The following is a 13,593-nucleotide window of genomic DNA, read 5'->3' on the forward strand; positions in this document are numbered from 1 at the left end:
GGGCCACCTTCATGTCCTCGCGCTGCCTGAAGGACTGCAGGGTGTCGTGGAGGAAGGACGGGACGCCCACCAGCCACTCCACCATCTGCAGGCGGAGGTCAACGGAGCTCAGCACAGCAGACACACTGCAGCTCCCGCCATGTATTAGGCTATTACCTCCTCAGCGTTTATTAGGTTGTTATTCTACTATAATAATTGTTATTATATTTTAATTGTTTGATGTGTCATTATTAATTATTAGGATTGACTGCAGATTGGGAATGTAGGTAATAAAATAAAACGTATTATATTATTATTTTAGTAAGAGATCATTCGTTTTACTTAACGGCTGGTGCCAAATGTGGCATGCAGCAAAAACAACTGTCGCCACGGTAACAAGTACATGTTTTCACACTGAATCTATCTCTGTCCTTGACGACTGTGATAACCGTTGCTTGCTCCCCTAAGAAAAAGCACAGGATCCAGTCAAACATCTGACTTCATTCTGGACTCCCGGTCTTATCTGTGTTTGTGCTTCTAAACACAGATTAGGCTGAGACTCTGAATGGGCCTGAATGGTGGATGAAATTAACACCTGTGTGAAGTCTGGGATGGGCAGCAGCTCGTCCAGTCTGGAGATGAACTCCCACACCAACATCTCCAGCGCTGTGTCGTACTTTGACCCAAAGTGCTCCGGGTAGACCTCCTACGATGCACAGAGAGAGAGAGAGAGAGAGGGAGACAGAGAGAGAGAGACCAAACGGTTGACAGTTATAAACGAGTATAGAGAATAGTTTCGAAATGTACAGTTGATGGCACATAACCGTTTAAAGCTCTGGTCCTATACAGTTCTACACATGAAATGTTATGCGTCAGTATTAACATTAACAATACAAAGCAACATTCCGACTGTTTTCGGAGATCGCCAATGTTTCCCATAATGCATATCCATGGGAACAGCCGGGCACAGATCGCCGTGCGTGCGCGCCTCACCTGGAAGAAGTGCGCCTTCTCCGCGGGGCTCTCCAGCAGGGTGTGCACCAGCTCCACAAAGTTGACCTCCGACTCCTCTACCTGGTCGACGGTGACCTGGGACACCGGAGGGGTCGTCAGGATAACTCACCAACTAATAATAAACCCAATCGAATATAAACAGGAGGAAATGGCTCGGGAAGGGAGCGTAATGAGACACACCATGTCATCTCCCATTGGAAGGATCTCCCAGCCTGACTTTAGTTTATTAGCCGTCGTGTTTTTCTGCACGTCGTCTTCATTCATTTCACACCTCCAGGTCGCTTTTAGACGTGTGGGCTACAATACCACCGCAGGGCCGACGGTGGAGGAGTCGTTAGGCGGATAAGAGTTCCTCTTCTCCTGCCTGCCTCCCTCTGGCATCACAATGAAGCAAACCACCGGGGGAAGCTTTCCTTCTACTCCCACGTCTGGTGACCTGCAGGCCTGAAGAAGCCCTGGGGCTCCTGAGGTCAACGGGTCACTGGTCTAACTCACTCCTGGACCATGAAACAGCTCACTGGTCTAACTCACTCCTGGACCAGGAAACAACTCACTGGTCTAACTCACTCCTGGACCAGGAAACAACTCACTGGTCTAACTCACTTCTGGACCAGGAAACAACTCACTGGTCTAACTCACTCCTGGACCAGGAAACAACTCACTGGTCTAACTCACTTCTGGACCAGGAAACAACTCACTGGTCTAACTCACTCCTGGACCATGAAACAACTCACTGGTCTAACTCACTGCTGGACCAGGAAACAACTCACTGGTCTAACTCATTCCTGGACCAGGAAATAGCTCACTGGTCTAACTCACTCCTGGACCAGGAAACAACTCACTGGTCTAACTCACTCCTGGACCAGGAAACAACTTACTAGTCTAACTCACTCCTGGACCAGGAAACAACTCACTGGTCTAACTCACTCCTGGACCATGAAACAACTCACTGGTCTAACTCACTCCTGGACCAGGAAACAACTCACTGGTCTAACTCACTGGTCTAATCCACTCCTGGACCAGGAAACAGCTCACTGGTCTAACTCACTCCTGGACCAACAACTCACTAGTCTAACTCACTCCTGGACCATGAAACAACTCACTGGTCTAACTCACTCCTGGACCAGGAAACAATTCACTGGTCTAACTCACTCCTGGACCAGGAAACAAATCACTGGTCTAACTCACTCCTGGACCAGGAAACAACTCACTGGTCTAACTCACTGCTGGACCATGAAACAACTCACTGGTCTAACTCACTGCTGGACCAGGAAACAACTCACTGGTCTAACTCACTCCTGGACCAGGAAACAACTCACTGGTCTAACTCACTCCTGGACCAGGAAACAGCTCACTGGTCTGACTCACTCCTGGACCAGGAAACAGCTCACTGGTCTAACTCACTCCTGGACCAACAACTCACTAGTCTAACTCACTCCTGGATGATGACCAGTTTGACCGCTGGCCTTATGTATGAGAAGGCCTGGACTGCGCAAAAGTTATTACGAAACATAGCACAGATTCAGGCTAATCGACATGCCCCCCCCCCCCCCCCCAACCCCTCATAAATACACATGGGAGGACACTTCCTTACACACACACACACACACACACCCCTGACAAAAGGCTTCCTTCCAATGCACACCAACTCCCTGTGTTCTCGGGAGCTCCGACTAAACGTGTGTTAAACATGTTTCTATCCTGGAGTGGATGCATCCGTGGTGACACTGGGAGGAGACTGGACCACCAGGGTGACCATTAGAGGGAGGCGTCCCCTTCACCTTAGACACAGTCATCTGGGGACGGTGGAGCCATTTGCTGTTGTACTGACCTATCGTTTGTGTTTGTGTGTGTGTGTGTGTGTGTGTGTGTGTGTGTGTGTGTGTGTGTGTGTGTGTGTGTGTGTGTGTGTGTGTGTGTGTGTGTGTGTGTGTGTGTGTGTGTGTGTGTGTGTGTGTGTGTGTGTGTTTTCAGGGTATTTACGGCCCAGTCAGAGTGGTAGAGCTGAACCACTTCCAGTGACCTTCGCCCTGTCCTTCCCCTACACCACGTGGTCCGGATTGTGCAACAGTCGCTGAGCCAACGTGTCGACGTGAACACGAGGCGGAGAAGACTAAAGCCTCCGGCGACAACATGACACCTCCTCTTTAACTCAGAGATACAGAGACCTGGCATCCCGACCAGGAGCTTTCTAACTTCCACATCCAACTGAAGTCGACCACGACAAGAGCAGAAACCACGAGGGCTGAAGAGCGAGAGGATCACCGTCCGGTGAGAAATGGACTCCTCTGTGCTCCGCCGCCCTGGGCGTTGGACCAGCGACCGCCCCGACGCGGCCCGCTCTGCTGGTCCACTCTGCTGGTTCTGTGTCGATCCTTTAGTCCTATGGAGGCCTGGTGACAGGCTGGTGACAGGCTGGTGACAGGCTGGTGACAGGCTGGTGACAGGGCTGGTTACAGGGCTGGTTACAGGCTGGTGACAGGGCTGGTTACAGGCTGGTTACAGGCTGGTTACAGGGCTGGTTACAGGGCTGGTTACAGGGCTGGTTACAGGCTGGTGACAGGGCTGGTGACAGGGCTGGTTACAGGCTGGTTACAGGGCTGGTTACAGGCTGGTTACAGGGCTGGTGACAGGGCTGGTTACAGGGCTGGTTACAGGCTGGTTACAGGCTGGTGACAGGGCTGGTTACAGGGCTGGTGACAGGCTGGTGACAGGGCTGGTTACAGGGCTGGTGACAGGGCTGGTTACAGGCAGGTAGGACTGTCATCAGTCACTGCTGTACTAAAGTGGGTGCTGTGACCAGAATCAATGTCATGTTTATGGAACGCTGTCGTCTGTTACTCACTGGAAGGTTTAATGTGGCTCTGTCGATTTTTCTGGGGGTACATTGTTTTAGAATAAACTAAAATCCTAGGGGAGCACGAAGAACGATATTCCCAAAATGATGGATTTTATCATTAATGTTTCATACACAGGAAAAAGAACCCTAAAATGAGCTGGTCTCTCCCGTGTCGATTCCCCCGCTGATGAAAGGAGGAGTCCGTTAAGGAAAGGGAACGCGCCCAGACGGCGGTGTTCAGGTTGGGGGTGGGTGGACAGGAGCAGGGTGGGGGTCACTCACGTGGGGGTCGTTGGCCGTGCTGCTGGGGGCCTTGATCCGGTCCAGGTGGGGCTGGATGGTCTGGAGGTCCACCGGCTCCGTGCTCCGACACAGCTCCAGAACCAGCTGGTCTCACACACACACACACACACACACACACACACACACGGTTGATGTATACCATTGATTATGTAATTGATTAGAATTACACTCTTTTTATCCAACACTTTAAACCCAATGGAACTTGTGTAAGGGTGGAACTACAGAGCGTTTAAGCGACAAAGAAACCTAAATGATGGCATTTAAAAATCTTTTTAAAGACCTTCGACCTAAAGCAAGTCAGATACGGGCGACAACAAAAACGAACAGAGTTGGACCCGGTCCTCTTCAGCACCGGGTCTAGAGGGGCTCTCACCCTGGCCCTGAGCCCCAGGATGAGCTGGGCCCGCTGGCTGTAGCTCATCAGCTGGGGGACCAGCTCCGTCACCATGGTGACAAACTCCTCCAGCATCCCATAGTTGTCCACCAGTCCCTGCTGAACCACCTGCCACATCGCCGCCGAGAACAGCTGCAGGGGCGGAGCCATGAGGCGAAGGTACGCCACAGGGAACTCATTCCCTGTGGGGGGGGGGGAAGAGAGAGAGAGAGAGAGAGAGAGAGAGAGAGAGAGAGAGAGAGAGAGAGAGAGAGAGAGAGAGAGAGAGAGAGAAAAGAGAGAGAGCAAAGAGAAAGAGAGATGGATGAAAGGTGGGAGCCAGAGACAGAGAGATGGAGAGGTTAAACACCAACAAACCAATCAGGAGGAGTCTTTCATAGTTAGTGAACGCTCCCGTATGTAAAGTATTTTCGTTATTTTCTGACCTGATCCACAAACTGGTTCTCTGTCTGAGTTGGTTTTGGCCGATACTTTATTCAGATTTGAATTTTTTTTTCACAATTTGCTCCGAGTTGTGTCGTTGGATAATGAACCTTTTATGTTTCTTACACATATGACGGCATTGTATGTTATTGAAGAACATAAATCATTTATATTGAACTATTGCAACTATGTCTTAATGTACCTCTCGACAATTGTCAAATGTTTTAGGCCAGAAGATTTACCATAAAATCATCTATGAATGAATTAATACATGAATGAATTAACTAACATCTTAAACTTTAATGAATATAAAAGTTTAAGATATTAGCACTAAGTACGAATGTTTCAGAATTGTTAATAGTGTTTGCGGTCTTCAATACCAGGAACAAAAGTTGCACCAGATTGTTGAGGTTCTGCTTCCTGAGTTCTTTGTGGTTTCTGTTTGAATACTGACTACTACGTTTCCTGTAGTGACTCATGCCATCTCAGCGAATGAGGTAAACATGGGCTGTATTTTCACTGTCACCATGGTTATTTGTTCTAATTGATTTCAGGTTCGCCTGGTCGCATCTTTGGAGTACATAATGTGACTGATGATTATTTTTGTTGTTCTGGATATATATCTGTTGTTATGGATATATATCTGTTGTTATGGATACATCTGTATGAATTGAAGATCTCCGACAACATGGGCTATCGCAGTTGATTGCTACTTCAGGATATACTTAAGGTCAATTAGTGACGGTATAAACATAGCTTCCTGAAACGAAAGACAACACATGTGGGACTGGCGAGGGCATTGCATCCTCCCAGTAACCCCCCCCCATACCAGTAAGGGTTCCAGTCCCCAGCAGCTCTGCACGCAAAATAACAAAAACAAAGAGAAACACCAGCGAAGTACTGCGGCAATCAGTACGGGGTCTGGCGCTGACCTGTGGACTCGACGCCTCTAACACATCGACCATGAACAACATGTGCAATAATAACATGTGCATTCATAACATGCGGATCAAAGCGCACTTTTGACCTGCGGCTTCGAGTTGAACTCTGCCTTGCACTTAGTAGATTAAAACACGAAATACACGCACCTCGACTGCAGTCACTTTGAGCTCCGTGTTTAATTTCCATTGGGTTACGGGGAGGGGGAAAAAAAAAAGAGCCCCTCGCTTCCTCCGGGAGGGAAAAACCAACCCGCACACTGCTTTCTGCTGTCCGCACACGGCTACTGTAGAATAAAACAACGCTCAGCACGGCCGCTCACTGCAGATCCTGCGAGATGCATCGGAAACATCGGCCGGCCATTTAAAACGAGGGCTTTATTTTCATTCTGGGAGTGGGTGGAGGGAGAACAAAGGTTCTGGTCTCATCCGCTTCAGTCCAGATCACGGGAAACCCTCTTCCCTGGTTGGCTGAAGGAGACCAGACCCGACCGGCTCCGCCCCGCAGGGTGGCGCTGTAGGGTCGTCTTCGACGTCCTTAAAGTAACTTCCGGATTGGAATATTTTCGAAGTAAAAGCATGTTCTGCACGCTTGAATCTGTGAATCATAATAAATAATGATAAAATGTTCTCTTTGTCGCGACTTGTAACAAGCGAAACGTAACAATATATTTTAGGTATTGGACATTTCTGTAGTGAAGGTGTCAATGTTAATGAGCGTGTTAATGAGAATTCGGTAGTTGCTGTTCGTATATTGCAAGCGATAAAGAGAATGCTTAGTTACTTTTTCATCCAGATCTATCGGTGCGTAAACAAAGACTTTTATGTTGGAAGAGCGCACATATGACCTGGACGTCATTTGTAAACGCCTGGAGGTAATAGGTCCGTGGGTAAATCCAAAACGTGTGGATGTTATCATTTTTCCTTCGTTAGTCATTAGTGCAGGAGCACGCTGTGACAAAAAGCGAGGTGCCTTTAAGCGTGGGGGTTAAACCAGTCGGTACGGGAACTGAATTTAGGGAGTGTGTACAAGTGAAGTAGGCATTAGTTGTCTATTTAAATTGAACCTTAATGCCTTGTCATGATTTTGGTAAATTACTGCTCATATGATTGTTACTTCTAAATACCACTGAGCTCAGTAGTTCAAATTAAAATATTACATTTTAATATAGGCCATCTTCATAATACATAGTACAAAAGTAGGAGACACTTCTCAGGAGGAACAGACAGTGGAAGAACCACCAGAGCATCCATGGTTACCTCACTGAAGGTTCACAAAATGTTACTTTACTAAATGCACTATTGCATACTTTCACACAAGGGCGTAGGAACTGGGGGGGACGGAGGGGACGTGTTCCCTCCAATATTGGAGACTAAAAATTATACCGGGTGGAGAAAAATATTTTTTATTTTGAAAGCGCAACACAGCGTCTTGTCACACACTTCTTATTCTAAAAAACTGGATGATTGAGCAATTAAAGAATTGATTTGATATTTATCAGTTCATTACTGCCATTCAAAATGTGTTTTCCTTTACATTTGCAAATGTATCTTTTTAGTAGAATAAAATATATTTGTGAATTTTTTCATTTGGTTAATTTATGACATTTCTGTTCAAACCATTAACGGATCTGTCAGGTTTCCGATATGTGTCCACCCCAATGTTAAACTCATTCCTACGCCCCTGCTTTCACATAAAGCACCTTTAAACTTGAATGATAAATGATGACAGATGTTTATTTTTTCAAGCAAAGATAAACATCCTAGTGAAGTATGGTACGGCCAAGAGTGCTATAGAAGAACACCAGTAATAGTGTCAACATACAGTATTGACATTCAGAGGTACATTGTCATATGCAGGATGCTCCGGGTGGGAACTTCAGAGCAGGGCTGCTTGAAGTGTCCCCCCTCCCCATCCGATGTCTTCTGTTCATCAAAGGACACCATCCAATGACACCCCCCTGTCAGGGTCCCCCCGGCCCCGCCAACGGTGGAGGCTTCCTCTTCTTACCGGCGCTGTCGTGTGTGTGGACGCGCAGGTGGGTCTTCATGTTGGACTGCTGGGTGAAGCCCTTGTCGCAGTAGGGGCAGCGGTGGGGCTTCTCCCCGGTGTGGACCCTGACGTGTCTCTTCAGGAGGTTCTTGGTGCTGAAGCGTTTCTCGCAGCGCTCGCAGCCGTACGGCCGCTCGCCCGTGTGCACGCGCCCGTGCTCCTTCAGCCGCTGCGCCGTGAAGAACTGCCGGGCGCAGCCGTCGCACTGGAAGGGCTTCACGCCCGCGTGCCTGCGCAGGTGCAGCTCGTACGAGGCCAGGTACCTGAAGCCCCGCCCACACTCGCTGCACAGGTAGGGCTGGTCCGGCAAGTGCACGCGCAGGTGGGTCTTCAGCACGCCCTTCTCCTTGAAGGCCTTGCCGCAGACGGAGCAGGCGAAGGGCCGCGCCCCCGAGTGGCGGCGCAGGTGTACCGCGAGCGAGGAGCGGTGCCTGAACGTCTTGCCGCACTGCGGGCACACGACAGGCTCCTCCCCGCGCTGGTGCGCCCGCAGGTGCCTCTCCAGCCCGCCCTCCGAGACCAGCCGCCGCGGGCAGCGCTCGCACTGGTACACCTGCTCGGCACGCCGCCGCGGGGCGGGCTGGGGGGGGGGCGCCGCGGGGCAGCGGTGCTCCAGGAGGTCCGGCCAGCGGGGGAAGGCGCGGCCGCACTGGGGGCAGGAGTGGCTCCGCCCGCCGTCGCTCTGGGCGTTGCCGCCGCCCCCGTCAGCCAATCGGACGTCCTCTGCGGTTTGGTCGCCGCTCGGCTTCGCCTGGTCGGACGGTCGGTCTGCGGGGGGGGGAGGGGGGGTTTAGTCGTAGGGAGTCGGCCTCAGGATGACTGGGTGTTAGTGCCGTACCACGTGTGCTGTGATCTGTGAACAGTGCGAGGGCAGTGAGAATCCCAAAGCTCCCATGAACCCCTTTCCCCGCCCCTCCCCATCGTGTTGAAGCTGGACTGAACACAGAGCATCTGCAGTCTGTCAGATTCACCCCCTCACCGGGCCAGCCCTCCTCCTCCTCCTCCTCCTCCTCCTCCTCGCCCTCCTCGCCCTCCTCCTCGCTGAAGGGGTCGCCCGGGGTCAATCTGGTCCCTTTGGACGCCAGCGAGGACAGAATGACGGCCGACCTGAAGGGGAACCGGTCTGGGGAGGGGGAGCTCTGGGTCAGTAGAAGGCTGGCTCAGACGCATTGCACCACGGGGGGCTGAAGGCAGGACATGGGATCACAGAGTAAGGGCTAATGTCTGGCATCTCAAAGCTGCTGGTCAGGCAGATTCAGAGTGGGAGGGGGGAAGAGAGAGAGAGAGAGAGAGAGAGAGACAGAGAGAGAGAGAAAGAGAGAGAGAGACATAGAGAGAGAGAGAGAGAGAGAGAGACAGAGAGAGGGACACAGAGAGAGAGAGACAGAGAGAGGGAGAGAGAGAGACAGAGAGAGGGACAGAGAGACAGAGAGAGAGAGAAAGAGAGAGAGACATAGAGAGAGAGAGAGAGAGACAGAGAGAGGGACAGAGAGAGAGAGAGACAGAGAGAGGGAGAGAGAGAGACAGAGAGAGGGACAGAGAGACAGAGAGAGAAAGAGACAGAGAGAGAGAGGGACAGAGAGAGAGCTAAAAAGCAGAAGAAAGCAAGATTTTAAAGCTAAACCAAAAACATATCCTCTTGTAATACTGCTGCTTGCGTTTCTCGAGGATTGAGATGTGTTGCATTTCACACACCTGTGATTGACAGGCAAGATGGTTTCTCTGGACCAATCAGGGCATCTCTTCCCTGATTGGTTCAGGGAATCCGTCCTACTTAACATGAGCCGGGAGTTGTCTAACATCCAAATTGGCTGAAATGGATTTTCTCACGCACATTTCACTCACAAATGGCTAGCCACCTGTCAGCTAACAAATGACACCCAGATGATATCTAATGATTGCTCACCTACAGCACCGTAACATATTGTTGACTTACTCTTCTCTAACTTAGCTGACCCTCTGGTTGGGTGCTGGAAGAGCGTTCTTAAATCTTCCGCGTCTGATCCAAACTCCTCCAGTCGGGGGATGAGTGAGTCGAGGTCCGGGTGGGAGGCCATCTGAGCAGAGACGGAGATGTTTCCAGAGAGGGGCTTGGGGTTTCAATAGAGGTACATGTACTTTGGGGCCATCATGATTATTCTTCTCCAAGAGATACTGTTACAGCCTATACTGGTGTATTCGCTGCGTAACCCCGGCAATCTCTAAAACAGCTTAACATAGTTTAAACATACGAGATCCGAACATAATCTAAACATGAGATATTAATATAGTTTAAACATACGAGATCCGAACATAATCTAAACATGAGATATTAATATAGTTTAAACATACGAGATCCGAACATAATCTAAACAAGAGATATTAACATAGTTTAAACATATGAGATCCGAACATAATCTAAACATGAGATATTAATATAGTTTAAACATACGAGATCCGAACATAATCTAAACAAGAGATATTAACATAGTTTAAACATATGAGTTGATCCGAACATAATCTAAACATATGAGATCTTAACATTGTTTAAATATTACAGAACTATGTTTAACCTAAGAGCCAGTGAGCCAAAAATTATATTTTATTCAAACGTGTATTACATTATCACTGTAACTAAAGTACCACCGTGATTTAGGGTTAAAACTCAATGATTTCACCATTCTCCATAAAACGCTGAACGTTCCACTCTGCTGTGAACTTTCCATGTCGCTAAGACATCACGAAAAAGAAGGTAACCTGATCGGAGCTGTTAGGTCAGTCAGCAGTTGGTTAATTGTGCGCAGGCTGATCCTGCAGAAACCTTGATTACAGTGTTGATGGTCGACTTCTAGGTGGGCCTGGACACAAGGGCACAATCCCATTTCTAGTACCTCTGGGGGCTCAAGGAATGGCAGAATGGCTCAGAGAGGGGTGGTTGTGGACATGCTCAATCCAGTGTTTCAGGGACAGATTAAGGATATTGCGGGGGAGGGAAATCCTCAACTTCAAAAGAAGTCTGAATGAAGCCCCTCCCTCCCTCTCACCAATAACAGAACTCTAAGCCCAAAGCACATTTTTAAACGCGTTTCTAATTCCAGCAGAATTTCCAGTAGTACCACATAGTTTAAACGTACGAGAGCCTACCTCAACAAAACTAGAGACTGGGAGAATCTCCTCCAGCCTGGACAGAAACTCCCACACAAGGATCTGTAGAGATGTGTCAAAACGGCATCCGTAGTGTTCTGGGAAGGCGTTCTGTTTGAGAGGGGAGAGAAGACTAAACCAAGTGTCCAGATCATTGGAAATGGGACAGAACATTGTTGCTGTGATTCTTCTGATTTGGACAAAAAAAGTGTATCAGGGTATTACTGTGTGAGCAAAGATAAGAAGGGTTATTGTTCATTTAAAAAAAGTGAGAGGACACCCCAACAAACTGATCAATAATTGATCATCATGTAGTCCCTGCCCGTAACATTTCTATGGTCCTGAACAATCACAAATCTTAAGAAAACAAACACTTCATCCCTCACCTTGAAAAAATCATCTTTTTTTCTGAAAGACTTTTTGTCTGTGAATGTTTGTACCAGTTCCACAAACGCCATCTTTGAAACACCTAGCTCTCCATCAGGGACCTGCAGAAAACAAAAACATAGATTTGTGCAAACGCATAAACTTTATTGTATATTGGGACACATAGAAATACACGGTAAACAAACTGGATCAACATTTAAAATGCACAAGAGTAACAAACTGAGCAAAAACAAACATAACCCAGCAAACCCTGCAGGTATCATTAAAAGGGCTTCGTATTAGAACCATTTATCTTATGAAGCCATCTCCCACGTGTACCTCTTCCGGTGTGTCCTGTGTTGTCATCAGCTGGATGGCGATCAACTGCTCCTCGATCGCTTTACTGTCTGACTCGTCCGCCCTCTGCACCAGCTCCAGGATGAACTGGATAACTCATTCATTAGGTCCGGAGTTATCCAATCAGACGATACCTTTACCATGCACATTCAGTATGCTAACCCCGTATGCAACACTTGACATGTTTACGAAGTGTCTGCACTCAGGGTCTCGTTAGGTTCAGTGATTCATGCACTAGGTAACTTGGGACCAAACCCCCTAGATTCTTGCGGCAGATTAATGACCACATGAAGGTAAAGGTACCGACCCTCGCCCGCAGTCCCAGTACGAGCTCAGCCATCTGCCTGGGAGTCAGAAGTTCTGGAACCATCTCCGTTACCAAGGTGACGAACTCCGCCAGCTTCCCGTACTGCTGTACGTTGCGTTGCTGGGCAACGCGCCACATGCACGCCGACATCAAGCGGAGAGGAGGGACCAGAAGACGCAGGGAGGCCAGCGGGAGCTGAGCGTCTGAAACCGATGAAGCAAAAGTATTGACTTTAATTTCGGTGGTTTTGTTTCATTGTATTGACTTTTAACAATTGAAATAAAGACGTCGCCTGCAATTAAAACGAATTCAATGATTGGCGCAAACCTGTGCCGTCGAGGAAGGTGTCGTTGTTGACAGCCATCGTCGTTGCACTCGACCCACCGGGCGGCTGGTTCTGGTTCGACCCAACGGGGGCTGGACGGTCGCCTCCCCGGTATGATGGTTGGGTCAGTGGCTCTCCTCGACAGTCACATGGATCTGGAGAGAAAGAGGAAGGCTGAGGATACTGCAGACTAAAGAGGAGTGGAGGCTGTTGACTAGTTCTATCGTTTATTTTGATGGGCGGGTCTACTGGCCACACTTTGTGAGTTAAAACAACAGTGATTACCTTAGGTTTAACCTAGGCAGTCAAAGGAGTCAAAGCGAGACAAGGTAAAGCGTTCTCCCCCCTGCAGACAACGGGACATGTATGGATCGCAAGCAACGTTGACAGTATCAATATTAGTTAAGCTCGTTGTTTCCTCTTCATTCAAGCAATGAGTTCAATGACACCAGTAGTTTTATGGCGACACATGTAACAAACCTACATTCAATGTTGTGATAAAAGGAATAGATAAAGCAAGAACAATTTAAAGTCTGACCCACTGACTTCATCACAACAACATGATCCAAGTGATCCTTCGCTCCACTATTTGTACATCCGGGTCAAACATGCTCCCTTACACAATAAAATACCTTGTAGCGCGATTGTAATATGTTATCTCATTCCGTTGCTGTATGAGTCTCCCTTTTCCTCCGTTAATTAACGTAATTGACCTCTGAAGAATAAGTCCCGCCTCCGAGGCGCCTGGTTCCATGTCAAATGTCTGTGAAATAACATGTTTTTTTTTAATGATCGTACATAACAAACTAGGTGGCGAAGAAGTAGATTCCACTTGGGAGTAGTAAACGAGTATAAATGCTACTTTAACGGAACCGACAATCCAAAACCCAAGTAGAATCTAGATGGAAAAAGTGTGTGGTTCAAAACGTGATCAGCCTTTACTTGTTCGCCACCTCCAGAGTTTGTTGTGTACGATCATTCAGAAACCCCTTATTATTACCCATAGACATCTGACCGAGGGAGCCAGGAGCCCCGGGGGCGGGACTTGTTCTTCAGAGGTCTGTTGTGTATCGAGCATATTGACCTACAAAGATGAAATAGTCACCATAACCTGACCAGCGGGTCAAGTTAACCCACACCACCTACTTGAAAGATCGATGAAGGGAAAACAT

At 48.5% G+C, this 13,593-nt stretch overlaps 2 protein-coding genes across 7 annotated transcripts in view; both read right to left on the reverse strand.

Annotated features, from left to right (window-relative positions):
• Positions 1 to 6,346, reverse strand: part of LOC307074294 (uncharacterized protein) — a 24,688-nt gene extending 18,342 nt beyond the window's left edge. For 3 of the 4 annotated variants that reach the window (XM_079734312.1, XM_079734313.1, XM_079734311.1), the window contains exons 1-6: positions 6,041 to 6,346; positions 4,509 to 4,711; positions 4,115 to 4,219; positions 973 to 1,068; positions 575 to 685; positions 1 to 85 (exon numbers count right to left, since the gene is read on the reverse strand). The exon at positions 1 to 85 is cut by the window's left edge and continues 39 nt beyond it. In XM_079734312.1, the coding sequence (XP_079590438.1) occupies positions 1 to 85; positions 575 to 685; positions 973 to 1,068; positions 4,115 to 4,219; positions 4,509 to 4,711; positions 6,041 to 6,080 (640 nt within the window). In that variant the 5' untranslated portion in view covers positions 6,081 to 6,346. Of the gene's footprint in view, positions 86 to 574; positions 686 to 972; positions 1,069 to 4,114; positions 4,220 to 4,508; positions 4,712 to 4,954; positions 5,075 to 6,040 lie in introns of those variants that run through there. The other variant, XM_079734314.1, reaches the window with a different exon arrangement.
• A 934-nt stretch (positions 6,347 to 7,280) lies between these two features.
• Positions 7,281 to 13,000, reverse strand: LOC307074949 (uncharacterized protein). Of its 3 annotated transcripts, XM_079735378.1 has the most exons (10): positions 12,968 to 13,000; positions 12,707 to 12,767; positions 12,424 to 12,576; positions 12,097 to 12,299; positions 11,772 to 11,876; positions 11,453 to 11,554; positions 11,067 to 11,177; positions 9,880 to 10,000; positions 8,923 to 9,066; positions 7,281 to 8,711 (listed from the first exon to the last, which is right to left on the reverse strand). In XM_079735378.1, exons 3-10 carry the CDS (start codon positions 12,458 to 12,460, stop codon positions 7,855 to 7,857), a joined length of 1,680 nt encoding a protein of 559 aa, XP_079591504.1. In that variant the 5' UTR covers positions 12,461 to 12,576; positions 12,707 to 12,767; positions 12,968 to 13,000; the 3' UTR covers positions 7,281 to 7,854. The 3 variants fall into 3 exon arrangements, with proteins under 3 accessions (XP_079591504.1, XP_079591503.1, XP_079591505.1); XM_079735377.1 differs by lacking the exon at positions 12,707 to 12,767 and having other exon boundaries at positions 12,960 to 12,991; XM_079735379.1 differs by lacking the exons at positions 12,707 to 12,767; positions 12,968 to 13,000 and having other exon boundaries at positions 12,424 to 12,690.
• Between the last annotated feature and the right edge of the window lie 593 nt (positions 13,001 to 13,593).

This window comes from Pollachius pollachius (assembly GCF_949987615.1).
Source record: "Pollachius pollachius genome assembly, chromosome: 4".
In the NCBI taxonomy this organism is placed as follows: Eukaryota; Metazoa; Chordata; class Actinopteri; order Gadiformes; family Gadidae; genus Pollachius; species Pollachius pollachius.